The following is a 24,315-nucleotide window of genomic DNA, read 5'->3' on the forward strand; positions in this document are numbered from 1 at the left end:
ACAACTAGGTCACTACCATCAATACACTATCACAACTAGGTCACTCCCATAAATACACTATCACTACTAGGTCACTCCCATAAATACACTATCACTACCAGGTCACTACCATAAATACACTATCACTACCAGGTCACTCCCATAAATACACTATCACTACTAGGTCACTACCATCAATACACTATCACAACTAGGTCACTACCACAAATACACTATCACAACTAGGTGACTACCATAAATACACTATCATTACCAGGTCACTATCATAAATACACTATCACAACTAGGTCACTACCACAAATACACTATCACTACCAGGTCACTCCCATAAATACACTATCACAACTAGGTCACTACCACAAATACACTATCACTACTAGGTCACTCCCATAAATACACTATCACTACCAGGTCACTACCATAAATACACTATCACTACTAGGTCACTACCATAATACACTATCACTACTAGGCCACTACCATAAATACACTATCACTACTAGGTCACTCCCATAAATACACTATCACTACTAGGCCACTACCATAAATACACTATCACTACTAGGTCACTACAATAAATACACTATCACTACCAGGTCACTATCATAATACACTATCACTACGAGGTCACTACCATAAATACACTATCACTACTTGGTCACTACCATAAATACACTATCACTACCAGGTCACTCCCATAAATACACTATCACAACTAGGTCACTACCACAAATACACTATCACTACTAGGTCACTACCATAAATACACTATCACTACCAGGTCACTCCCATAAATACGCTATCACTACTAGGTCACTCCCATAAATACACTATCACTACTAGGTCACTATCATAATACACTATCACTACTAGGTCACTACCATCAATACACTATCACTACTAGGTCAGTACCATAAATACACTATCACTACTAGGCCACTACCATAAATACACTATCACTACTAGGTCACTCCCATAAATACACTATCACTACCAGGTTACTATCATAAATACACTATCACTACCAGGTCACTCCCATAAATACACTATCACTACCAGGTTACTATCATAAATACACTATATCTATTAGGTCCCTACCATAATTACATTATGACTAGATCACTATAATTTATGCACTACTATTACTGTGACTGTTATGACTATGATACCACTACTGTTGCCACTATATCACTACATCACTACCTTGACTACTATACTACTATTAGAGTTTGTTTGATTTTCCCCATATTTGTGTAGGTGCTCCCAGATTCTTCACAAAAACATAACTTACTATGAAATTACTATTAAATATATATTGTGTGTATGAGATGAAAAACATACAGTGTGAACAGTCTACTTAGATCTGGCAGCAGTATCCACAGAATAGTCGTGGATGTCTTGTAGTGCAAAGTCCATAAGGTGCATGACAAAGTAACAATAGAAAGGACAGGGCAGCACTCACCATCCAACCGAACTTTATTGCAGACGTGAGATGGTATTACATTGATGCCGGCTATGCTCCCTGCCTCCACCTGGGCATTAATGTAATACCATCACACGTCTGCAATAAAGTTCGGTTGGATGGTGAGTGCTGTCCTGTCCTTTCTATTGTTACTTTACTATGACTATAATGTCACTACTATGTCCATACGGTGTATATTATATCACTTCTATGAACACTATTATATCACAACTATGTCCCTACGGTGTATATTATATCACTTCTATGAACACTATTATATCACAACTATGTCCCTACGGTGTATATTATATCACTTCTATGAACACTATTATATCACTATTATGTCCCTACGGTGTATATTATATCACTTCTATGAACACTATTATATCACTACTATGTCCCTACGGTGTATATTATATCACTTCTATGAACACTATTATATCACTACTATGTCCCTACGGTGTATATTATATCACTTCTATGAACACTATTATATCACTACTATGTCCCTACGGTGTATATTATATCACTTCTATGAACACTATTATATCACTACTATGTCCCTACGGTGTATATTATATCACTTCTATGAACACTATTATATCACTACTATGTCCCTACGGTGTATATTATATCACTTCTATGAACACTATTATATCACTACTATGTCCCTACGGTGTATATTATATCACTTCTATGAACACTATTATATCACTACTATGTCCCTACGGTGTATATTATATCACTTCTATGAACACTATTATATCACTACTATGTCCCTACGGTGTATATTATATCACTTCTATGAACACTATTATATCACTATTATGACTATAACATCACTACTATGTCCCTACGGTGTATATTATATCACTTCTATGAACACTATTATATCACTACTATGTCCCTACGGTGTATATTACATCACTTCTATGAACACTATTATATCACTATTATGACTGTAATGTCACTATTGTGAACACTATATGGCTATTATGACTGTAATGAAGTGTTTTCCAAACAGTGTGTCTCCAGCTGTTGCAATACTACAACCTTCGGCTGTCCAGGCATATTGGGAGTTGTAGTTTTGCAACAGCTGGAGGCACCCTGTTGGGAAAACATTGCTGCAATATCACGGCTATGACTACTAAGATGTTGTGAGGGTCAGTCTCCCCATACTATAGCAGCAGGCTTATGCTGTCAGGGTGGGATCAGCTGGGATCATAACACAATACCCTTCTGTCTGGTGTGTACAGATGTAGCAGAGCTGAGCCCGGCCTCCAGCATTGTGATTCCCTCAGGACTGCACGAGACCCTCCTGACAGAGCGACCAATCCAGCTCTGCTACATGAGTGCCCCGTGAGCTAGGCCCCCGGTACCGCGGACGGCTATCCTGTGTATAATGGAGGCTTCTCCGGTGCAGCACGGACTATACCGCAGAGCCAGGGGGGGGTTGTTTACAGTGCACGGTCAGCTCGATATTACCGCACAGTGCTCGTGTGTGTACAGGGATGTGCCCGCCGCCCCGCAGAACGGAGGGAGGAGGAAGGGGCTGCTTACCGTTATTAGGTATCCAAGGAAGACGGAAGGAAGAAGATGCTGCAGAGCTGGGGAGGGGGGCTGCGGGCCTGTGCGGGAGGGGGGGCCGAGGGGGCGGGGGGGCGGCCGGTGTACGAGACTTACCGGAGCAGTGATGAGAGGTGCCGGGGCCCGGGCTCCAGCGCTGACACTGCTGCCTCTGACGTCACACAACCTCGTTTTCGCGCATCTCTTTTATTGCTACTAGCGGTGTGACTGTCACTATTATCACTGATGTCACCACGGCTGTCACTATTATCACTGATGTCATTATTATCACTGATGTCACTGCTGTCACCACGGCTGTCACTATTATCACTTATGTCACTATTATCACTGATGTCACCACGGCTGTCACTATTATCACTGATGTCACTGCTGTCACCACGGCTGTCACTATTATCACTTATGTCACCACGGCTGTCACTATTATCACTGATGTCATTATTATCACTGATGTCACTGCTGTCACCACGGCTGTCACTATTATCACTTATGTCACTATTATCACTGATGTCACCACGGCTGTCACTATTATCACTGATGTCACTGCTGTCACTATTATCACTGATGTCACTGCTGTCACCACGGCTGTCACTATTATCACTGATGTCATTATTATCACTGATGTCACTGCTGTCACCACGGCTGTCACTATTATCACTGATGTCACTGCTGTCACCACGGCTGTCACTATTATCACTGATGTCACTACTGTCACCACGGCTGTCACTATTATCACTGATGTCACTATTATCACGGCTGTCACTATTATCACTGATGTCACTACTGTCACCACGGCTGTCACTATTATCACTGATGTCACTATTATCACGGCTGTCACTATTATCACTGATGTCACTACTGTCACCACGGCTGTCACTATTATCACTGATGTCACTGCTGTCACCACGGCTGTCACTATTATCACTGATGTCACTACTGTCACCACGGCTGTCACTATTATCACTGATGTCACTACTGTCACCACGGCTGTCACTATTATCACTGATGTCATTATTATCACGGCTGTCACTATTATCACTGATGTCACTATTATCACGGCTGTCACTATTATCACTGATGTCACTATTATCACTGATGTCACTATTATCACTGATGTCATTATTATCACGGCTGTCACTATTATCACTGATGTCATTATTGTCACTGCTGTCACCACAGCTGTCACTATTATCACTGATGTCATTATTATCACGGCTGTAACTATTATCACGGCTGTCACTATTATCACTGATGTCACTATTATCATGGTTGTCATTAACTGCGTATTTATTAACTGCGACAGTCGCAACTGCGCAAAAAAAAGTCGCAACAGGGTTAAAAATTGACTAAATTTACTCCAGCTCAGACATGGAGCAGAAAAAGCCACTACCAAAGTAAAAAAGGAAAAATTGCAGGCTGAAACCAGTTGATAGATAAGTCACACATAAGCAAAAAAGTAAGGAAAAAATTACTAAAAAAAAGAATACATAAGCAAAGATTGATAAATGTCCCTCATTGGGTTTCTGCAGAAGCGTTAATTTTTAACGTAAATTTGTTTTCCCTTAGTCCTAACAGCAGCACAAGTGGGGTGTTCTGCCCCTGTGAAGCTGGCAGGACGGTGGAATTTTTAATTCCGCCCAAGTAATTAAAGACTTAATTAGACCCCCCATATAAGGCCTCCTCCCTTAGGCCACATTGCTTAATAACAAGTAAAACAAACAATTTGGGCGGGAAAATTTGTGTGCTGCTGTTAGGACTAAGGGAAAACAAATTTACGTTAAAAATTAACGCTTCCCTTACGTCCTAACCAGCAGCACAAGTGGGGACTTAGCAAGTAACAACACAAATAGGGAGGGACTACGGCAGAGTGGCACTTAGGATTGATTGCCCGAAGGCCAACTCTTCCGAACGTTTGGCATTAACCCTGTAATGACTAATAAATGTATTATGCGTGCTCCAGGAGGCAGCAGCGCAGACTTGTTCTAGAGGAACAGCTTTTCTTTCTGCAAAAGAAGTAGAGACTGCCCTAGTGGAATGGGCAGTGACAAAGGCAGGAGGAGCTAACTTCTGGGCTACAAAAGCCTCCCGGATTGCCTCTTTAATCCATCTACTCAGAGAGGGTTTAGAGGCTTTAAGACCTTTGTTCTTCCCAGAAAAGGAAACAAGAAGGTGCTCCGATCTTCTAAATTCTCCAGTTCTTGAGATGTAAATTCTGAGGATTCTTGAAATGTCCAGAGTATGGTCAGCAGCTTCCTCGGCAGAGGATGGATTAGGACACAGAACTGGAAGGGATATAGCTTGATTGATGTTGGAGAACGTCGGGACCTTAGGAACAAAGGTGGGCAAAAATCTCAACAGGACTCTATCCTGGAGAAAAAGCGTATAAGGCTCGAAAGCCGAAAGGGCCTGAAGCTCGCCAATCCTTTTGGCTGAGGTTATGGCCAATAAGAAGGTGACTTTAAGGGACAAATACCTAAAGTCGACTTCTTCCAGAGGTTCAAAGGGGTGTGAGCATAACCCCTTAAGAACAATGGTCAAATCCCATTTGGGAATGGGTCTGAGAACTGTAGGTTTAAGTCTTTCAGCCCCTTTGAGGAATCTTCTAACCAGGGATTCTTGTGATAAAGATCTGCCTAAAAAGGCAGAGAGCGCTGAAACTTGAACCCTCAGAGTGGATGGGCTAAGACCCTTGTCAAGGCCATCCTGAAGGAAACGTAAAATTGCCGAAAGAGGAGGATCTGAGGTTACTACCTCTTTCGTAGCACACCATCGAAGGAAAATCTTCTTTATCCTAGAATAGACTTTGTTTGTAGACTCTGCTCTAGAGTGTGCAATAGTTCTCAAGACCTCCGCAGGAAGCCCACTACTTAGTAGGGTCCTGTCAATCTCCAGGCTGTCAGATTGAGTCTCCTCAGATCTAGGCAGGAGCCTGTGTTGTGAGACACAAGGTTCTGCACGTGGGGAAGCCTCCAATAACACCCCTGACTCATCCTCATGAGTTGGGTGAACCAGGACCTCTTGGGCCAGAATGGTATGATGGCAATCACTGAGGTCTGGTCTTGCCTGACTTTCATCAATACCCTTGGTATCATGGAAAGTGGAGGGGATATGTAGGCCAGCCTGAACCTCCATGGAATGGACAGAGCGTCTATCGCCACTGGATTGTCCTCTTTGTAAAGAGAGCAAAACTTGTTCACCTTGGCGTTCAGACGAGTTGCCATGAGATCTATCTCTGGCATACCCCACCTTAGGGTTATCTTCTTGAAGATGTCTTCGTTCAGGGACCATTCCCCTTGGACCGGAAGCCCGCGACTTAGACGATCTGCCACTATGTTGAGATCCCCCTTGATGTGGACTGCAGAAAGGTGGGTTAGATTGAGCTCTGCCCAAGAAAGAATTAGTCCGGTCTCCTTGAGGAGCACTTGGGACTTTGTGCCACCCTGTCTGTTGATGTAAGCCACCACAGTGGTGTTGTCTGACCGAACTCTTATCGCTTTCCCTAGAATAAGGGGTGCGAAATGGAGAAGAGCTAGACGAACTGCTCTCAGTTCTCTCATGTTGGAGGAGAGAAGTCTCTCCTGAGGGTTCCAAGTACCCTGTACTGGATTCTCGTCCAGATGGGCTCCCCAGCCCAGAAGGGAGGCGTCTGTGGTTAAAGTGATCCACTGAGGTTGAATCAAGGACTTCCCATCTGTCAGATTCGTCCACCATCTGAGAGATGCACGGACCTCGGTCGACAGGTTGCACTTTTTGTCCAACCCACTGGGGTTGCGATTCCAGACCTTCAAGACTTGATCTTGGAGAGGCCGGAGGTGCCATAGGGCCCAGGGGACTGCCTCTGCAGAAGCTGACATATGACCCAACATCTTCATTAGAGTTCTGATGGGAACCTTGCGAGGGACCATCAAAAACTCGGCGGCTCTTATGACTCGACCTTTCCTTTCTGGAGTGAGGGATAGAGTCATCTGAGAGGAGTTCAGGACAAACCCCAGAAACTTCCTTGAGGTGGACGGGTTGATTTCTGATTTCTTCCAATTTATAAGCCAGCCCAAGCGCTGGAGAAAATCTAGAGCCAGATGAAGATGAGACTGTAGAACGTCTAGAGTAGCGGCTTTTAGAAGCCAGTCGTCTAGATAAGGAATGATCTCTAGACCTTTAAGTCTTAGAGCAGAGACCACTGGAGCCACCACCTTTGTAAAGGTGTGGGGGGGCTGAAGTGATGCCGAAAGGCAGAACAGCGAACTGGAAATGCTTTACCATACCGTTTATGGTGACAGCAACCCTCAAATATTTCCTGTGAGCAGGAAAAATAGGAACATGCAGGTAAGCATCCTTCAAGTCGATGGTAACCAAGAGATCTTGAGGGTCCAGGATACTGACTACTGAGCGAATGGTTTCCATCCTGAACCGCCTTTTCCTTATGAAACGGTTCAAAAAGCGAAGATCTATGATCATACGCCAGTCGCCCGATGGTTTCGGCACCAGAAATATTGGGGAATACACCCCTGACCCTCTTTGGTCGGGGGGAACTTCTTCTAGTGCATGTTTCCCCACATACTGTAGGACAGAGTCCTCTAGAATAGCCTGTTTTGGCTGAGGAAGTAACTTTGTTAAAACAAATTTCCTTAGAGGAGGGGAAATGAAATCTATTTTGTACCCCGACTGAATGACATCCAGAACCCAAGGATCCTGTATTTCTTGCATCCAGGTTGACAGAAACAAACTTAAACGTCCTCCGACCGGAGGGGGATTGGTAGATAGCTTCTCTACCTGAACTTCCCGAGGGGAAGGGAGAGGGGAAACGTTGGTGGACCTTAGAGGAGAGTCATAGCTCGGCTTTACGGTCTTTACCGCGGCCGCGTCCTCCACCACGCTTTTGAGTAGACTGGCGTCTCTGGGATCTGGAAGGGCCCTGGAACTTCCCCCCCCCTGGATCTACCCTTGCCGCGAAAGGACTGTACAGGTAGGCATTTACCTTTTTTATCCGCAAAACCCTCCATGATTCGGTCTAACTCAGACCCAAAGAGCCAATTAGGCTCAAAGGGCATCCCACAGAGGTTGAACTTTGAGGTATTATCAGCTACCCAGGGACGCAACCACAGGGGGCGCCTGCTTGCGGATGAGAGCGCCATGGACTTGGCAGCAAGTTTGAGGTGCTGTTGGGATGATTCGCATAGGAAGTCTACCCCAAGGAGTAGCGTTCTGAAGCTGTCCAGAATATCCTCCCTAGCAACATTACTTTCAATCTCAGACTGAATGCGTTGTACGCGTTCTTTGACAAAGTCGGCAACCTCACTTGAAGCGACAGCCACCGAGGCAGATGCTGAGGCCGCCGAATAGTTGCGTCTTAGAAGGGAGTCCACCTTCCTGTCAAGGGGGTCCTGGAGGTTACTGCCATCATCTGCAGGAACTAGAACCCTCTTGGACAGCTTGTTAACAGCCATATCCACTTTTGGCGGTGGCATCCAGGATTCCGACTCAGCTTCTGATAGAGGAAACATCAGCTTGAACCTCCGGGTAACAACAGCAGGCTTGTCTGGGTGCTTCCACTCGGTTTTCATCAGTTTCCTGAGTGTATCATCCACTTTGAAAACCAGAGGTCCTCTAGAGGTGGATGTAGAGGCTTCCCCTTGATCAACATCCTGATCCCTTGATCGGATGGATCTAAGCAATCTCTGCGTCTTTTCCACAGGAAAAAGAGGCGGAGAGATCACTTCCTCAACTGACTGTTCCGACTGATCGCCCACGGACATAACGGAATCCTCCACAACAGATGGAGGACCAGACTCGGTCCTAGGCCTCTTAGGGGCAAAGGAATTCTTGATCTCGTTGATAGAATTTCCCATGAATTCTTTCATCCAGATGAACATGTCCTGGACTGTAGGTTCAGCTGGATTAACGGGTGGACGACATCCAGGACACCTGTTATATTCATAGGAATCCGGCAGTGGAGTACCACAGTCAGCACAAGTTAGATGGCGCTTCTTTGAAGCAGACTTGCGACTACCAGCATGTGTATCACTCGACGGAGGAGTGGACATAGTTCTGGAATTAAAACAATAGGTTAGAAAGACACCAGAACTGTTACCATTGCAGCGCAAATGGAAAAAGAGTACCTATTGAAAAATAGACAAGCTCTTTTACAAAACCCAAGAATAGCAGGAACCACACAAGTGTAGTCAAGCTAGCAAGGCAGCAAGAGGCCAAATGAAGGCCAGTACTGCCTTAAATAGGGGAGAGGGCGGTAATTTTAAAATAAGCCCCGCCCCTCCAGGAAGTCAGAGCACCAACCAGATCGAAATCTAAAAAACGATCTGAAATAAACCATTTTTGCTCTGAGCCCCTTCCTTACCTTGGAAGGGGCAAGTAACTAATATATTAAGTATAATAATAGTTAAAACTAGCGCTCATTGCGCCAGAAGGCTCCGATGCCGGACCGGAAGTCGTCAGATGACGCACTTCTGGTCCGCGGCTCCGCACACAGCAGAGGACCGGAGCGAGACAGCGGCGCTGCCGGAAAGGTAAGGGCGGAATGCCCGAGTAGCAGAGGGATCGGAGGATCCCTGAACCATAGAGGGCGGCGCTCAGCGCCGCCTGAACAGAGAAAATAAACTGTATCTACGAACCCGTACGAGTCCCGGGTCATAGATACAGAGTCTGAAAAAACTCAGCTGGGGCAGCGCCAAACAACGCCGCTGTCACGATGCCGGCTGGCAGGTAGTGGATCCTCTGTGCCAGAGAGGGATTGGCGTGGACCGTGCTAGTGGATCGGTTCTAAGTCACTACTGGTTTTCACCAGAGCCCGCCGCAAAGCGGGATGGTCTTGCTGCGGCGGTAGTGACCAGGTCGTATCCACTAGCAACGGCTCAACCTCTCTGACTGCTGAAGATAGGCGCGGTACAAGGGAGTAGACAGAAGCAAGGTCGGACGTAGCAGAAGGTCGGGGCAGGCAGCAAGGATCGTAGTCGGGGGCAACGGCAGGAGGTCTGGAACACAGGCTAGGAACACACAAGGAAACGCTTTCACTGGCACAATGGCAACAAGATCCGGCGAGGGAGTGAAGGGGAAGTGAGGTATAAATAGGGAGTGCACAGGTGAACACACTAATTGGAACCACTGCGCCAATCAGCGGCGCAGTGGCCCTTTAAATCGCAGAGACCCGGCGCGCGCGCGCCCTAGGGAGCTGGGCCGCGCGCGCCGGGACAGGACAGACGGAGAGCGAGTCAGGTACGGGAGCCGGGATGCGCATCGCGAGCGGGCGCTACCCGCATCGCGAATCGCATCCCGGCTGGAGACGGTATCGCAGCGCACCGGGTCAGTGGAGCTGCCCGGAGCGCTGCGGTAGCGAGAGAGAAGCGAGCGCTCCGGGGAGGAGCGGGGACCCGGAGCGCTCGGCGTAACAGTACCCCCCCCCCCTTGGGTCTCCCCCTCTTCTTAGAGCCTGAGAACCTGAGGAGCAGACTTTTGTCTAGGATGTTGTCCTCAGGTTCCCAGGATCTCTCTTCAGGTCCACAGCCCTCCCAATCCACCAAAAAGAACCTTTTTCCTCTGACCGTCTTGGAGGCCAGTATCTCTTTCACTGAGAAGACGTCAGAAGAACCGGAGACAGGAGTGGGAGAAACTAATTTGGGAGAGAAACGGTTGATGATGAGTGGTTTAAGAAGAGAGACATGAAAGGCATTAGGAATACGGAGAGAAGGAGGAAGAAGAAGTTTGTAAGAGACAGGATTAATTTGGCACAAGACTTTGAAAGGACCAAGATAGCGTGGACCCAGTTTGTAACTGGGGACACGAAAGCGGACATATTTAGCGGAGAGCCATACCTTGTCTCCTGGAGCAAAAATGGGGGGAGCTCTTCTTTTCTTATCGGCAAACTTTTTCATGCGAGATGAAGCCTGTAAAAGAGAATCTTGGGTCTCTTTCCATATGGTGGAAAGATCACGAGTCACTTCATCTACAGCGGGCAAACCAGAGGGCAAGGGAGTAGGGAGGGGGGGAAGAGGGTGACGGCCGTACACCACGAAAAATGGGGATTTGGAGGAAGATTCAGAGACTCTAAAGTTATACGAGAATTCGGCCCATGGTAGAAGATCTGCCCAATCATCCTGGCGGGAGGAAACAAAATGTCGTAAATAATCACCCAAGACCTGGTTAATTCTTTCTACTTGTCCATTGGATTGAGGATGATATGCAGAAGAAAAGTTTAATTTAATCTTGAGTTGTTTACAGAGAGCCCTCCAGAATTTTGACACGAATTGGACGCCTCTATCCGAGACTATCTGTGTGGGCAACCCGTGAAGCCGAAAAATGTGTACAAAAAATTGTTTAGCCAACTGAGGCGCTGAAGGAAGACCAGGAAGAGGGATGAAATGTGCCATCTTGGAGAATCGATCAACGACCACCCAAACAACAGTGTTGCCACGGGATGGGGGTAGGTCTGTAATAAAATCCATACCAATCAGAGACCAAGGCTGTTCGGGGACAGGCAGAGGATGAAGAAAACCAGCGGGCTTCTGGCGAGGAGTCTTATCCCGGGCACAGACAGTGCAGGCTCGCACAAAGTCCACGACATCCGTCTCCAGAGTCGGCCACCAATAGAAGCGAGAGATGAGTTGCACAGATTTCTTGATGCCTGCATGACCTGCGAGATGGGAGGAGTGACCCCATTTGAGGATTCCGAGGCGTTGGCGTGGAGAGACGAAGGTCTTTCCTGGAGGAGTTTGCCTGATGGAGGCTGGAGAAGTGGAAATCAGGCAGTCAGGAGGAATGATGTGTTGCGGAGAGAGTTCAACTTCCGAGGCATCCGAGGAACGAGAGAGAGCATCGGCCCTAATGTTCTTATCGGCAGGCCGAAAGTGAATTTCAAAATTAAATCGGGCAAAGAACAGAGACCACCTGGCCTGGCGAGGATTCAGCCGTTGGGCAGACTGGAGATAGGAGAGGTTCTTGTGATCGGTGTAAATAATAACTGGAAATCTTGATCCCTCCAGCAGATGCCTCCATTCCTCAAGTGCTAATTTAATGGCTAGAAGCTCTCGATCCCCGATGGAGTAGTTCCTCTCCGCCGGAGAGAAGGTCCTAGAAAAAAAACCACAAGTAACAGCATGCCCGGAAGAATTTTTTTGTAGAAGGACCGCTCCAGCTCCTACAGAGGAGGCATCAACCTCCAATAGGAAGGGTTTAGATGGGTCAGGTCTGGAGAGCACGGGAGCCGAAGAAAAGGCAGACTTGAGCCGTTTAAAGGCGTCTTCCGCTTGAGGAGGCCAAGACTTGGGATTGGCATTTTTTTTGGTTAAAGCCACGATAGGGGCCACAACGGTAGAAAAATGTGGAATAAATTGCCTGTAATAATTGGCGAACCCCAAAAAACGTTGGATAGCACGGAGTCCGGAGGGGCGTGGCCAATCTAAGACGGCAGAGAGTTTGTCTGGATCCATTTGTAGTCCCTGGCCAGAGACCAAGTATCCTAGGAAAGGAAGAGATTGGCATTCAAACAGACATTTCTCTATCTTGGCATAAAGTTGATTGTCACGAAGTCTCTGAAGAACCATACGGACATGCTGGCGGTGTTCTTCTAGATTGGCAGAAAAAATCAGGATATCGTCCAGATATACAACAACACAGGAGTATAAGAGATCACGAAAAATTTCATTAACAAAGTCTTGGAAGACGGCAGGGGCGTTGCACAGGCCAAAGGGCATGACCAGATACTCAAAGTGTCCATCTCTAGTGTTAAATGCCGTTTTCCATTCATCCCCCTCTCTGATGCGTATGAGATTATAAGCACCTCTTAAATCCAGTTTGGTAAAGATGTGGGCACCTTGGAGGCGATCAAAGAGTTCAGAGATGAGGGGTAGGGGGTAGCGGTTCTTTACCGTGATTTTATTAAGACCGCGGTAGTCAATGCAAGGACGTAGAGAGCCATCTTTTTTGGACACAAAGAAAAATCCGGCTCCGGCAGGAGAGGAGGATTTACGGATAAAGCCTTTTTTTAAATTTTCCTGGATGTACTCCGACATAGCAAGAGTCTCTGGGGCGGACAGAGGATAGATTCTGCCCCGGGGTGGAGTAGTGCCCGGAAGGAGGTCAATAGGACAATCATAAGGCCTGTGAGGAGGTAGAGTCTCAGCTTGTTTTTTGCAAAAAACATCCGCAAAGTCCATATAGGCCTTAGGGAGACCGGTTACAGGGGGAACCACAGAGTCACGGCAAGGGGTACTGGGAACCGGTTTTAGGCAGTCCTTGAAACAAGAGGGCCCCCAACTCTTGATCTCCCCAGTGGACCAATCCAGGGTTGGGGAATGGAGTTGAAGCCAGGGTAGTCCAAGGAGGATTTCGGAAGTGCAATTGGGGAGGACCAAAAATTCAATCTTCTCGTGATGAGGTCCGATGCACATTAGAAGGGGCTCCGTGTGGAAACGTATGGAACAGTCCAATCTTTCATTGTTTACACAATTGATGTAGAGGGGTCTGGCGAGACTGGTCACTGGGATGTTGAACCTGTTGACGAGAGAGGCCAAAATAAAATTTCCTGCAGATCCGGAATCCAAGAAGGCCATAGTAGAGAAGGAGAAGGCAGAGGCAGATATCCGCACAGGCACAGTAAGACGTGGAGAAGCAGAGTAGACATCAAGGACTGTCTCACCTTTGTGCGGAGTCAGCGTACGTCTTTCCAGGCGGGGAGGACGGATAGGACAATCCTTCAGGAAGTGTTCGGTACTGGCACAGTACAGGCAGAGATTCTCCATGCGGCGTCGTGTCCTCTCTTGAGGTGTCAGGCGAGACCGGTCGACCTGCATAGCCTCCACGGCGGGAGGCACAGGAACGGATTGCAGGGGACCAGAGGAGAGAGGAGCCGGGGAGAAAAAACGCCTTGTGCGAACAAAGTCCATATCCTGGCGGAGCTCCTGACGCCTTTCGGAAAAACGCATGTCAATGCGAGTGGCAAGATGGATGAGTTCATGTAGGTTAGCAGGGATTTCTCGTGCGGCCAGAACATCTTTAATGTTGCTGGATAGGCCTTTTTTAAAGGTCGCGCAGAGGGCCTCATTATTCCAGGATAATTCTGAAGCAAGAGTACGGAATTGTACGGCGTACTCGCCAACGGAAGAATTACCCTGGACCAGGTTCAACAGGGCAGTCTCAGCAGAAGAGGCTCGGGCAGGTTCCTCAAAGACACTTCGAATTTCCGAGAAGAAGGAGTGTATAGAGGCAGTGACGGGGTCATTGCGGTCCCAGAGCGGTGTGGCCCATGACAGAGCTTTTCCAGACAGAAGGCTGACTACGAAAGCCACCTTAGACCTTTCAGTAGGAAACTGGTCCGACATCATCTCCAAGTGCAGGGAACATTGGGAAAGAAAGCCACGGCAGAATTTAGAGTCCCCATCAAATTTATCCGGCAAGGATAGTCGTAGACCAGAAGCGGCCACTCGCTGCGGAGGAGGTGCAGGAGCTGGCGGAGGAGATGATTGCTGAAGCTGTGGTAGTAGCTGCTGTAGCATCACGGTCAGTTGAGACAGCTGTTGGCCTTGTTGCGCTATCTGTTGTGACTGCTGGGCGACCACCGTGGTGAGGTCGGCGACAACTGGCAGAGGAACTTCAGCGGGATCCATGGCCGGATCTACTGTCACGATGCCGGCTGGCAGGTAGTGGATCCTCTGTGCCAGAGAGGGATTGGCGTGGACCGTGCTAGTGGATCGGTTCTAAGTCACTACTGGTTTTCACCAGAGCCCGCCGCAAAGCGGGATGGTCTTGCTGCGGCGGTAGTGACCAGGTCGTATCCACTAGCAACGGCTCAACCTCTCTGACTGCTGAAGATAGGCGCGGTACAAGGGAGTAGACAGAAGCAAGGTCGGACGTAGCAGAAGGTCGGGGCAGGCAGCAAGGATCGTAGTCGGGGGCAACGGCAGGAGGTCTGGAACACAGGCTAGGAACACACAAGGAAACGCTTTCACTGGCACAATGGCAACAAGATCCGGCGAGGGAGTGAAGGGGAAGTGAGGTATAAATAGGGAGTGCACAGGTGAACACACTAATTGGAACCACTGCGCCAATCAGCGGCGCAGTGGCCCTTTAAATCGCAGAGACCCGGCGCGCGCGCGCCCTAGGGAGCGGGGCCGCGCGCGCCGGGACAGGACAGACGGAGAGCGAGTCAGGTACGGGAGCCGGGATGCGCATCGCGAGCGGGCGCTACCCGCATCGCGAATCGCATCCCGGCTGGAGACGGTATCGCAGCGCATCGGGTCAGTGGAGCTGCCCGGAGCGCTGCGGTAGCGAGAGAGAAGCGAGCGCTCCGGGGAGGAGCGGGGACCCGGAGCGCTCGGCGTAACAGCCGCCCAGGCTGACAGAAAAAAAGGGGCAGCAAGCTGCAACCCTGAGAAAAAAACAAACCCTTCTCCACATAAAGAGGGGGAAGGGAAAAACTCCATGCAGGCTCTGCTAAAATCAGAGCCTGCACCGTCCTGCTGTCCTGCACAGGACAGAAATAAAGCAATGTGGCCTAAGGGAGGAGGCCTTATATGGGGGGTCTAATTAAGTCTTTAATTACTTGGGCGGAATTAAAAATTCCACCGTCCTGCCAGCTTCACAGGGGCAGAACACCCCACTTGTGCTGCTGGTTAGGACGTAAGGGAACCCTTTATTTTGGAGGCTCCTGGGCTCCATTTATATAGTTACAATCCCTGGTAGCACTGACTTTTAAAGGTTCTTTTCTGGGATTATTTACATTTTAATAGGAACAATAAAAGTTTCTTTTTAGAGGGGTTAGTTAATAGGGGTGTTTTTTACCCCGGGCTACGGCCCTGGGGTTACATAGTTACATAGTTACATAGTTAGTACGGTCGAAAAAAGACATATGTCCATCAAGTTCAACCAGGGAATTGAAGGGTAGGGGTGTGGCGCGATATTGGGGAAGGGATGAGATTTTATATTTCTTCATAAGCATTAATCTTATTTTGTTCCAGGAATGTATCTAATCCTGTTTTAAAGCTGTTAATTGTTCCTGCTGTGACCAGTTCCTGAGGTAGACCGTTCCATAAATTCACAGTCCTTACGGTAAATATTTTCACTTTTGTCACCATTGCTGAAACTACTTTCATTACACTTATCACTGCTGTATTACTATATCACTGTTGTCACCACATAAGTGTGTCACTAATGTTTTACTACGTTTAGTGTTAGTGCTATGTGAATAATGGTTACTGTAGTGTCACTTTTGTGTCCCTATTATAACTGTAGTCATTATCACGTCTATGTTCCTAAAATATCTCTGCAGTCACTATTATATCACTCTTAACACAAGTACACTATAGTTCTACTTAGATGCATACTAACCATAACTGGTGTAATAAAGTGCACATAATAATAGTAAGGTACTGCATCTATCAACATCCTACACCAATATGTAGAGGCAATTCTCTATATTATATTGTATACCACAAACAAGCATAGTATGTATAGCCTTTTGTATAAAAAAGCAATTGTATTGAAAATCTATTAAAATATAAAAGCAATAATTATGAATATAGCAGAAATGATTATGATATTTGGTAATAATTATCCACAATAAAAATAAAGCTTCTTTCACACTGCCGTTAGTGCACGGCAGTGTGACGGCCATCGGGAGAGGCGGGCAGAATAGCGGGAGAAAAATTACTGCTTGTGCCGTCTTTTTCTCTTTTTTCCGCTATTCATAACGGCGCCCAGTGGCCCCCATAATAGTAAATGGGAGCCGCCGAGATCCGTTGTTTGCCGTTGCTCCCCGTCATGGGAACGGACGTTAAAGTGAGAAAAAAAAAGAGACTTTGATGGCCGATCTTGACGGGGAGCAATGGCAGTGTGAAAGGTGTTTAGTGGCCAAAACAATTATCACGCCACTGCGCACGCCGTCCCGTCATCCAATAGGAGCGGCGTGCGTAGCAACGTGATGGCGGCGACGGAGAGCGAGGATGCCGGGTAAGCAGAGGCGACAGTGATGGAAGCGACATCCAGGGCAGCGGTGACGGGTCCGGAGTGGCGGGGACACGTGAGTATAACCTCCAATACCAGTGCTCTTCAACCTGCGGACCTCCAGATGTTGCAAAACTACAACTCTCAGCATGCCCGGACAGCCATTGGCTGTCCGGGCATGCTGGGTGTTGTAGTTTTGCAACATCTGGAGGTCCGCAGGTTGTAGACCACTGTCCTATACTTTACATTGCACGGATCCCTCAACATACGATGGTTTCAACAAACGATGGTCCATTTGGAACGGATTACCATCGAATGTTGAGGGACCACTGTACACTAGTATTAAACTATCAAGTCCATGTCTAAATACTAGTACACAGGGGTAAAAATATATTGCTGTAAAGTACGGTCCCCAATCTAACCTCGGACTACTGCTGGAGTCTCCCTAACTGCTTCCCACATACTGTAATGATTAGTTTTTACTCAGAATAGGGAAGCGCCACTGACCTCGACACACGTTTTGGATCTTTTTCAATAGACTGACTCTTGAAAAAGATCCGAAACATGCCTCGTGGTCAGAGGGGTGCAGTGGCGTTTCCCTATTATGAGTAGGAAATAATCATTACAGTATGTGGGAAGCAGTAAGGGAGACTCTATCCGTCCAGCAGTAGTCCGTGGTTAGATTGGGGACCGTACTTTACGGTCCCCAATATAAAATTTTAATATAAAAGTTTATTTTGATAAAGTAGAGTCTAAAGAATTCTTCTGTCAAATGTTTCCGTACTGTTGGGCATCCAATAAGCCAGAGATTTAAAGGTCACTTCCACCTTTGTAAAAATATAGAAGGAGATTTATCATTCTTTTCATATGTATGGCTTTTATATGACGATTTTTTTTAACTTACTTTTGCTTTCATGCGACCTATTTATAAAATAATCGCACGACCTTGATAAATAAATCACACGTAAGCTAAACCCGGGAAACCTGCTTACAAAAGCATTTTTTTAAAACAGAAAAGTTTTCCCTTATGTTAATAGCCGAAGTTCTTTATCTACCCTTTATTACCAGTAGCGTTGCTAGAGAGTGATAGGGAGGAGGGGGGGGCGTACCGCATCGGGTGACACCCTGACTGGCCGGCCTGGCATTAAATAGCTGCACTCCAACTATCCTGCAACAACCCATCCACCCTCCTCAGAAATAAAAAAAATATTAAAAACATACTATGCCGCACCATGAATATCCGTACTCTGGAGGCTTTTTTATTTAATTTTGAGCCCGCATTTTTTGACGTTGGTGGGCGAAGTCTTGCATCGCTGCGCTGAGGCCAGAGTTTACGACAGGAAGGAAGACAACGCAGCACCAACCGGCACATAAACAATAGTGAAGCCACAAAAAAAAAAAAACGTACGTTACCCACCCCAAAATGTGAATGAAGCTGTATTACTATGGATGTTTCTTTTTTTTTTAAGGAAAAATTTTAGTGCCACGTATGGGTTATTTACGTAGCCTGTAAAAATTCTTACACAATTATTTTGTGCCTTATTCTATTTTAACACAACATTAATTTAAAAATGTTGTGGATATGCCAGCATGTACATGTCCTAAAATTAACAATGTGTGCAGTGTGTATTTTTAACCTTAAAATTAATAGAGTTATTAGTTATATACCGTATATACTCGAGTATAAGCCGAGTTTTTCAGCACGATTTTTCGTGCTGAAAACACCCCCCTCGGCTTATACTCCAGTGAACTCTCCGCCCTCAGTGGTCTTCAACCTGCGGACCTCCAGATGTTTCAAAACTACAACTCCCAGCAAGCCCGGGCAGCCATCGGCTGTCCGGGCTTGCTGGGAGTTGTAGTTTTGAAACCTCTGGAGGTCCGCAGGTTGAAGACCCCTGCGGCCTTCGACATCATCCAGCCCCCCCTCTCACCCCCTTTAGTTCTGTACTCACCTCTGCTCGGCGGGACGCTAGGGTGCACTGGTCCGGTGCTGCAGGACTGTCCGGTGGGGAGGTCGTCCGGTGGGATAGTGCTTCCGGGCTGCCATCTTCACCGGGGGGCCTCTTCTCCATGCTTCGGGCCCGGCCCCGGAATAGTCACGTTGCCTTGACGACGACGCAGAGGGACGTTCATTACTAACGTCCCTCTGCGTCGTCGTCAAGGCAACGCCTCTATTCCGGGCCCGAAGCGCGGAGAAGAGGCCCCCCGGTGAAGATGGCAGCCCGGAAGCACTATCCCACCGGAAGACCTCCCCACCGGACAGTCCTGCAGCACCGGACCAGCGAACCCTAACGTCCCGCCGAGCGGAGGTGAGTACAGAACTAAAGGGGGTGAGAGGGGGGGGGGGGGGGGGCTGGATGATGTCAAAGGCCGCAGTGGTCTTCAACCTGCGGACCTCCAGAGGTTTCAAAACTACAACTCCCAGCAAGCCCGGACAGCCCATGGCTGCCCGAGCTTGCTGGGAGTTGTAGTTTTGAAACATCTGGAGGTCCACAGGTTAAGGACCACTGTATCAGACATTGACAAGCTGTGATGATGAAGGTGGGGGGGGGGGCTGATGACATGTGGTGATGATGACAAGGGGATGATGAAGGGGATGTGTGGGATTATGACAAGGGGATGATGAAGGGGGGGTGTGGGATGATGACGGGGATGATGAAGGGGGGGTGGGATGATGACAAGGGGATGATGAAGGGGGGTGGGCATGATGACAAGGGGATGATGAAGGGGGGGTGGGATGATGACAAGGGGGAGGGGATGATGACAAGGGGATGATGAAGGAGGGGTGTGGGATGATGACAAGGGGATGATGAAGGGGGGGGTGGGATGATGACAAGGGGGAGGGGATGATGACAAGGGGATGATGAAGAGGGGGTGTGGGATGATGACAAGGGGATGATAAAGGGGGGGTGTGGGATGATGACAAGGGGATGATGAAGGGGGATGTGGGATGATGACAAGGGGATGATGAAGGGGGTGTGGGATGATGACAAGGGGATGATGAAGGGGGGGGGTGTGGGATGATGACAAGGGGATGATGAAGGGGGGGTGTGGGATGATGACAAGGGGATGATGACAGGCAGTGATGATGAAGGGGGGATGATGACAGGCGGTGATGATGAAGGGGGGATGATGACAGGCGGTGATGATGAAGGGGGGATGATGACAGGGGGTGATGATGAAGGGGGGATGATGACAGGGTGATGATGATGAGGGTGTTAATGACGGGGGTCTGGATGATGACATGGGGGGATGATGTATTTCCCACCCTAGGCTTATACTCGAGTCAATAACTTTTCCTGGGATTTTGGGGTGAAATTAGGGGCCTCGGCTTATATTCGGGTCGGCTTATACTCGAGTATATACGGTAATAAATTTTTTCTAAAATTAACATTAATATAGTAGCTTTATTTCATGATGCACAACAAAAACAGTTGTTACAGTGGGTGGTAATGTCCTTTTCTGCAGACTTATGCACTTTCTGTAAGCCAGGTTGGACCTGGAATACATATGGGACTTTTAAATGGAGATGCGACTATTTTTCCTCATAAATAGCAACTATCGCATTTGATAAATACATGACCACTGCAAAGTAAAAAAAAAAAATTACTACGTGAGCAGATTTCAGAAATGTGCTTTGGAATAAGCAAAAATCAAAAAGTCGCAGCCTATATAGAAAAGTTGCACGTGCGCATGTACAAGCGACTTTTTACACAAGAAAAATCTACGGAGCTTGATAAATCTCCTTCATAATTTTTCCCAGTGCATAAAAAAAATAAAAAAAAGGTATGCCAGAATATTTTTATTTTTTACTTCAAATCAACAGGAGATCAACTAGCAGTCAGACCCCCGCGATCAGACACTTATGCCCTATCCATAGACAGCAATGTTTTCCAGGGGGATTCTGCCAAAAGAATGAGCGATATCATTCTATTGGTGGTGAAATTTCAGCCACAGAACATCCGCCGCACTGTGCAGTAGAATCTCATTGACAGCAATGATATTTTTCTGCACTGGATTTTCCAAATTTTCTGGAAATTTGGAATTCCACTTGGAAATTCTGTGGCCTGAACCTAGCCTGAGGCTATTTTTACACAGCGAAATATTTGCGGAATGTCTGCCTGGAAAACATAGCCTGACATTTCGCATATAGAGGGCACTGTTAGAATATACCAGCACTAGGACCGCTCGGAAATGCGCCATCTCCATAGACAGCAATGCATTTCCAAGTAGATTCGGCAGAAAGGATTGACATTTTTGCAGCAGATGTGCAAGGTAGAGCAGAATCCCATTCAAAACAACGCAACGGAATTTCCCAGCAGATTTTTTCCGGTGGATTCTGTCTTGGAAATGCTGTCATGTAAACATGGCCCAAGAGTCCAAGAGGAATCATGAAAAATTCCTGAAGAAATGATGTTGTGTGAACGGGGCCTTACCTGTTCCAAAAACTATAACTCCCATTATGCTTACAGAGCCTTCCGACATCAGTGCATGGTGGGAGTTGTAGTTGTGTGGCCTATGTAGAAGCACAGTTTGGGGGATCACAGATCTAGCTTATCATTTATTTAAGAAAAAAAATATGTTGGTGGTGATCACCATGGCAACCATGCTTTCAATTTTAAACTAGGAAAAGGTGACTGGTTGCTAAGAACAAATATTTTTTTGCCTCAAGAGGTCTACTGCTGTGTTTTCCTTGCAGTGTGTCTCCAGCTGTTGCAAGACTACAACTCCTAGCATGCCCGGACAGCCTTTGAATGTCCAGGCATGCTGAGGGTTGTAGATTTGCAACAAATGGAGATACACTAGGGGAGATTTATCAAAACCTGTCCAGAGGAAAAGTTGCTGAGTTACCCATAGCAACCAATCAGGTCGCTTCTTTCATTTTGCAGAGACCTTTTCAAAAATGAAAGAAGCGATCTGATTGGTTGCTATGGGCAACTCAGCAACTTTTCCTCTGGACCGGTTTTGATAAATCTCCCTCACTGTTTGGAAAACACTGGTCTGTTGTATCTGGTAACTACAGAAGTGGGCGTAACCGACCTTGCATGGGTTGCCTAGCAACTAATACACGCTCGATTCCCGGCTGTCCGCCTGGCGTACGTTTTTAATAAAGTTTAGACAATTTGAATGCGCCGTTGCTCGGCTGTGTACGCGGAAGCGCTTTGGTTACCAGGGGTTACCAACATGGCGGCGGACGGAGAGCAACGTGCGGCTAGTGAAGTGTCTCAGGCGCTCGCCCGGCACCTTAACTGCTTGAATGACGAGAATAAGAGCACCCGGAGGAGGGCCCTGGCCTCCATACAGAAGGAAGCCGAGGACCGGCGCCTCTCCAGCGGGGCGCTGCAGGAAGTCTTCGGGGAGTTACTAAAGCCGCTGCTCCTGTGCCTGTCAGACCCGATGGAGAAGTGCAGGGAGATCGCCATCCAGGTCCTCACCTATTGTGTCACCAATGTGCCCAGACCAGAGGAGGCGCTGCCATACCTGGTGCCAGCCATCACCCAGCGCCTGGGGAACCCCGAGATCACGGAGCCCTCCGAGGAGCTGAGGCTGGCCCTCACCCAGCTCCTCACCCTGCTGGTGGAGGTGTGCGGCAGGAAGCTGGGCCCCTACCTGGACGAGATGGTCAGGATATTACAGAGGACCATAGTAGATCCCTTCCCTGATGTCAAGAAAGAAAGCTGCAAGTGTGCTGCCAACTATGCCCAGATCATACCAGGTAATGTGCTGCCAACTATGCCCAGATCATACCAGGTAATGTGCTGCCAACTATGCCCAGATCATACCAGGTAATGTGCTGCCAACTATGCCCAGATCATACCAGGTAATGTGCTGCCAACTATGCCCAGATCATACCAGGTAATGTGCTGCCAACTATGCCCAGATCATACCAGGTTATGTGCTGCCAACTATGCCCAGATCATACCAGGTAATGTGCTGCCAACTATGCCCAGATCATACCAGGTAATGTGCTGCCAACTATGCCCAGATCATACCAGGTAATGTGCTGCCAACTATGCCCAGATCATACCAGGTAATGTGCTGCCAACTATGCCCAGATCATACCAGGTAATGTGCTGCCAACTATGCCCAGATCATACCAGGTAATGTGCTGCCAACTATGCCCAGATCATACCAGGTAATGTGCTGCCAACTATGCCCAGATCATACCAGGTAATGTGCTGCCAACTATGCCCAGATCATACCAGGTAATGTGCTGCCAACTATGCCCAGAGCATACCAGGTAATGTGCTGCCAACTGTGCCCAGATCATACCAGGTAATGTGCCGCCAACTATGCCCAGATCATACCAGGTAATGTGCCGCCAACTATGCCCAGATCATACCAGGTAATGTGCCGCCAACTGTGCCCAGATCATACCAGGTAATGTGCCGCCAACTATGCCCAGATCATACCAGGTAATGTGCTGCCAACTATGCCCAGATCATACCAAGTAATGTGCTGCCAACTATGCCCAGATCATACCAGGTAATGTGCTACCAACTATGCCCAGATCATACCAGGTAATGTGCTGCCAACTATGCCCAGATCATACCAGGTAATGTGCTGCCAACTATGCCCAGATCATACCAGGTAATGTGCTACCAACTATGCCCAGATCATACCAGGTAATGTGCTGCCAACTATGCCCAGATCATACCAGGTAATGTGCTGCCAACTATGCCCAGAGCATACCAGGTAATGTGCTGCCAACTATGCCCAGATCATACCAGGTAATGTGCTGCCAACTATGCCCAGATCATACCAGGTAATGTGCTGCCAACTATGCCCAGATCATACCAGGTAATGTGCTGCCAACTATGCCCAGATCATACCAGGTAATGTGCTGCCAACTATGCCCAGATCATACCAGGTAATGTGCTGCCAACTATGCCCAGATCATACCAGGTAATGTGCTGCCAACTATGCCCAGAGCATACCAGGTAATGTGCTGCCAACTATGCACAGATCATACCAGGTAATGTGCTGCCAACTATGCCCAGATCATACCAGGTAATGTGCTGCCAACTATGCCCAGATCATACCAGGTAATGTGCTGCCAACTATGCCCAGATCATACCAGGTAATGTGCTGCCAACTATGCCCAGATCATACCAGGTAATGTGCTGCCAACTATGCCCAGATCATACCAGGTAATGTGCTGCCAACTATGCCCAGATCATACCAGGTAATGTGCTGCCAACTATGCCCAGATCATACCAGGTAATGTGCTGCCAACTATGCCCAGAGCATACCAGGTAATGTGCTGCCAACTATGCCCAGATCATACCAGGTAATGTGCTGCCAACTATGCCCAGATCATA

At 47.6% G+C, this 24,315-nt stretch overlaps 2 protein-coding genes across 4 annotated transcripts in view; one reads left to right on the forward strand and one right to left on the reverse strand.

The window, feature by feature from the left end:
- The window catches only part of PRKAR1B (protein kinase cAMP-dependent type I regulatory subunit beta), a 286,647-nt gene extending 264,473 nt beyond the window's left edge, over positions 1-22,174 (reverse strand). Inside the window, exon 1 of one of the 3 annotated variants that reach the window (XM_056535923.1) lies at positions 22,034-22,174. The gene's annotated coding sequence lies outside the window, so the exon portion shown is untranslated. The other 2 variants (XM_056535921.1, XM_056535924.1) reach the window with 2 other exon arrangements.
- DNAAF5 (dynein axonemal assembly factor 5) overlaps positions 22,121-24,315 on the forward strand; it is a 96,048-nt gene continuing 93,853 nt past the window's right edge. The window contains exon 1 of the mRNA XM_056535920.1: positions 22,121-22,709. Within this exon, the coding sequence (XP_056391895.1) occupies positions 22,121-22,709 (589 nt within the window). The remainder of the gene's footprint in view (positions 22,710-24,315) is intronic.

This window comes from Hyla sarda, chromosome 8 (genome assembly GCF_029499605.1).
Source record: "Hyla sarda isolate aHylSar1 chromosome 8, aHylSar1.hap1, whole genome shotgun sequence".
NCBI lineage: Eukaryota > Metazoa > Chordata > Amphibia > Anura > Hylidae > Hyla > Hyla sarda.